Raw genomic sequence first — 3,046 nt, 5'->3', positions numbered from 1 at the left:
TTTTTTTTTTTTTTTTTTTTTTTTTTTTTTTTTTTTTTTTTTGTTGTTCTTGGCTTTTTTTATTTCAGGGAGAATGCTGTACCTGTGTATTTGGCAATGTTATCCAAAAGAAGTGGGTATTTAGTAAGCCTCTGCATTTGGGTGGGAATGATATCTTTCAGCTGAAGACGACGACAAAGTGGATTACTCTCAGCATCCTAAAATTAAAAGAAATAAATGAATATGTACTCTTATTAGGCAGTACATTGTACCACATAAGTACCTATAACATTCTGGTTATTAAATCAAGACAAAAAATAACAAGACACATCATTGCCACACTACGATTCTGCTTTCTCCTCTAATCTCACATAGGGGGAAGAAAGCCTGTTATCAATGGTTTCTGCTACCTGTTTAAGCACTAACTGACAGCATCCACAATCAACTAACATTACCTTCCTGTGTTAAAACTGCTTTATGTTCACCTATTCAAAAAATGTAAGTACACTTTCCTGACTGGCATTCCTATTAAAAGTTGGTTAACTTCTTTGTTATCTGCCATTCCAAGTAGGCACAATGGATCACCAGTCTGGACATGACAGCTTATCTATATCAGAAGTCTACAAACATTCAGTAATGTGCCAGTTAGTAAATATTTAGGTTTTGAAGGTCAGTCTCTCTTAAAATTACTTGACCCTGCTGTTTTAGCAAAAAAGCAGCCACAGACAATTTATAAATGAATGAACATTGCTTTATGTAGTACAACAACAACAAAAATAAAATCTCTAAGATGGACTCCAAGATTTCCATATTTTGGTGGAAACACTCTGCATAATCCCATCCCACTGAGTGGATGAAATCCATGAATAAAGAGGCATACCATTCCTATGATTAGCTTACTAACTATCAGTTGCCTGTGAGTTAATCACAAAGGATATTACCCCCAGGTGGGTCTGACTTAATCAGAAAAGACTTGAAAAGAAACCTGGGTCAGAGATCTCCATTCCCAATAGTCTGGAAGAAAACAAACATCTATCTGTAGCTGTAAACTGGGGATCATATGATAAAGAGAAACATTCTATAGGAGATTGCTCCCTAGCCAACAACTAATAGGAAGGCAAGGACCTCAGTTATTCATTTTTAAGGAAATGAATTCGAACAACCAGTGAGCTTAGAAGAGATTCCCGAGTCTTAGATGAGAACTGCGGCTCTAGCTAACATTTTGACCCTGAAAACAGGATCTAGCTAAATTGTGGTCATATTCCTAAACAACAAAAGCTGTGAGACAATAAATTTGCATTAAGTGGTCACTTAATGTATATTATACAATACAAAATAAATACAACTGTGTTCCAATTAAACTTTATTTTTAAAAATAGGCATAAGGCTGGATAATTTACCTATGGGCTGTAGTTATCAACTCTTATCTATACCAATGTAAACACCTACCCCAGTGAGTATGACTGCTGTTATAGTCTTCCTTGGACCCGATATAAGCCCATTTTAATGTTTTAACAATATTCTTTTAATAATATATATATATATGGATGAATTCCTGATAAAATCTCTATGGTAATGTGGATTTCTACATCAAGTATTTTAATCCTGACATATATTTTTTTTTGTTCATCATTCCAAAATTATTTTTATGCTTCCAATAATTTAAGAGATAAATATTGTTATTTTAAATGTTAACAAAAATGTAATCCTGTAAAAGACAGTCTAAGTCAGGATTCTCCAAGTTTATTCGGTAATAGTTAAAAACTTGCATTATTTTCATTCAACTCACTTGCACAAATGTCTGGAATCGAGAGTCCTTTTTCTGACGAGACTTGATCATTTCCAGAGCGAAAGGTTGATTACTGCAAAACGTAGCAGCAGCATGTTTCAACTTCTCCTCTCCTGGTCCACTGAACTGTACCAAGAATGCAAAGAAAACAATAGAGAATGAGATACAGAGCTTATACAAGGCCATGCAAAATAAGAGACAACCATGATCCTTTCAACATTCTAGTAGAATGTATTCTCAATTGACAACAAATATAGAACTAGATATTTATGTGCAGTATCAATAGCTCTCCATTAGGAAAGGTCTGACCCTGACACATCCAGGCCTTTTCTGATAGGACATCAATGTTTTCTTGCTGGTAACTTATCATAACTTGTTACCTTTCAGCCCACACCACTACTAAATCAGATAGAAAGGTGACATTTGATGAAGGCAAAAAGGAAATAGAATATTTTTCAAGTGCTGTCAACTTCAAGGAAAAGAATTGTCAAACATGCAGTGCATATCTATTGAAGCTAACCTTCAGAAATGAAGAAATTTAGATATTCTCAGATGAATGGAAACTAAAATAATTAGCTTCTATCAGACTTACCCTTAAAGAATGGTAAAGGTCTTCAAACAGGAAACTAATCATGGAGCATCAAGAAGGATCAAAGAACAATGGAAAGGATAGACATTTGGACAAATAAAATACATAATCCTTATCCTTACAGAACTAGATATTTATGTGCAGTACAAATATACAATATCCATCTTTTGCCCATTATGATGTTTTCATCTTAAATTTCATTTTATTAATAAAAGTGTTATTTGACTTTAAAAAAAGGGAGGGAGAGTGACATTTGGAGAATACGAGACACAAAATGCCTGGAGACTCAGATTAAAATTTCATTTTCACAGACCCTGACACCTTTACAAGAATTACATTTTTACTGCTCCAGGAAACAAATCCTTAGGACACTAGCTTGTTTTCCTACTAACTATGAAATACGCTGTGACTAAAAGCAGCGTAGAGATTAAATTAATTACTGCTACATTTGTGCAGAGGCCAGAGTTGGCTTTGTTGGGGCGGGGGAAGCTATGAGCTTATGAACCTCTTGTGAAAAATTATGCTTTTTAATCAATATTTTTAATTTATGAATTTGTTATATATGACAGAATTCTAAATGATTATTATTATTTTTGGTACTGAGGATTGAATCCAGGGGCGTTTAACCACTGAGCCACATCCCCAGCCCTTTTTTGTATTTTATTTAGAGACAGGGTCTCACTGAGTTA

The 3,046-nt window shown here is 34.2% G+C and overlaps 1 protein-coding gene across 1 annotated transcript; it reads right to left on the bottom strand.

Moving 5' to 3' along the window:
* Positions 1-23: 23 nt before the first annotated feature.
* On the bottom strand, positions 24-2,342 carry LOC125613517 (rho guanine nucleotide exchange factor 12-like). The gene is made up of 2 exons (XM_048793866.1): positions 1,769-2,342; positions 24-197 (listed from the first exon to the last, which is right to left on the bottom strand). The coding sequence occupies exons 1-2, from the start codon at positions 1,952-1,954 to the stop codon at positions 60-62; spliced, it is 324 nt and encodes a 107-aa protein (XP_048649823.1). The 5' UTR covers positions 1,955-2,342; the 3' UTR covers positions 24-59.
* Between the last annotated feature and the right edge of the window lie 704 nt (positions 2,343-3,046).

Source organism: Marmota marmota, unplaced genomic scaffold (genome assembly GCF_001458135.2).
Source record: "Marmota marmota marmota unplaced genomic scaffold, marMar, whole genome shotgun sequence".
In the NCBI taxonomy this organism is placed as follows: Eukaryota; Metazoa; Chordata; class Mammalia; order Rodentia; family Sciuridae; genus Marmota; species Marmota marmota.
Note: the sequence above shows the minus strand (reverse complement) of the source record. Positions and strands in the feature narration are given on the sequence as shown.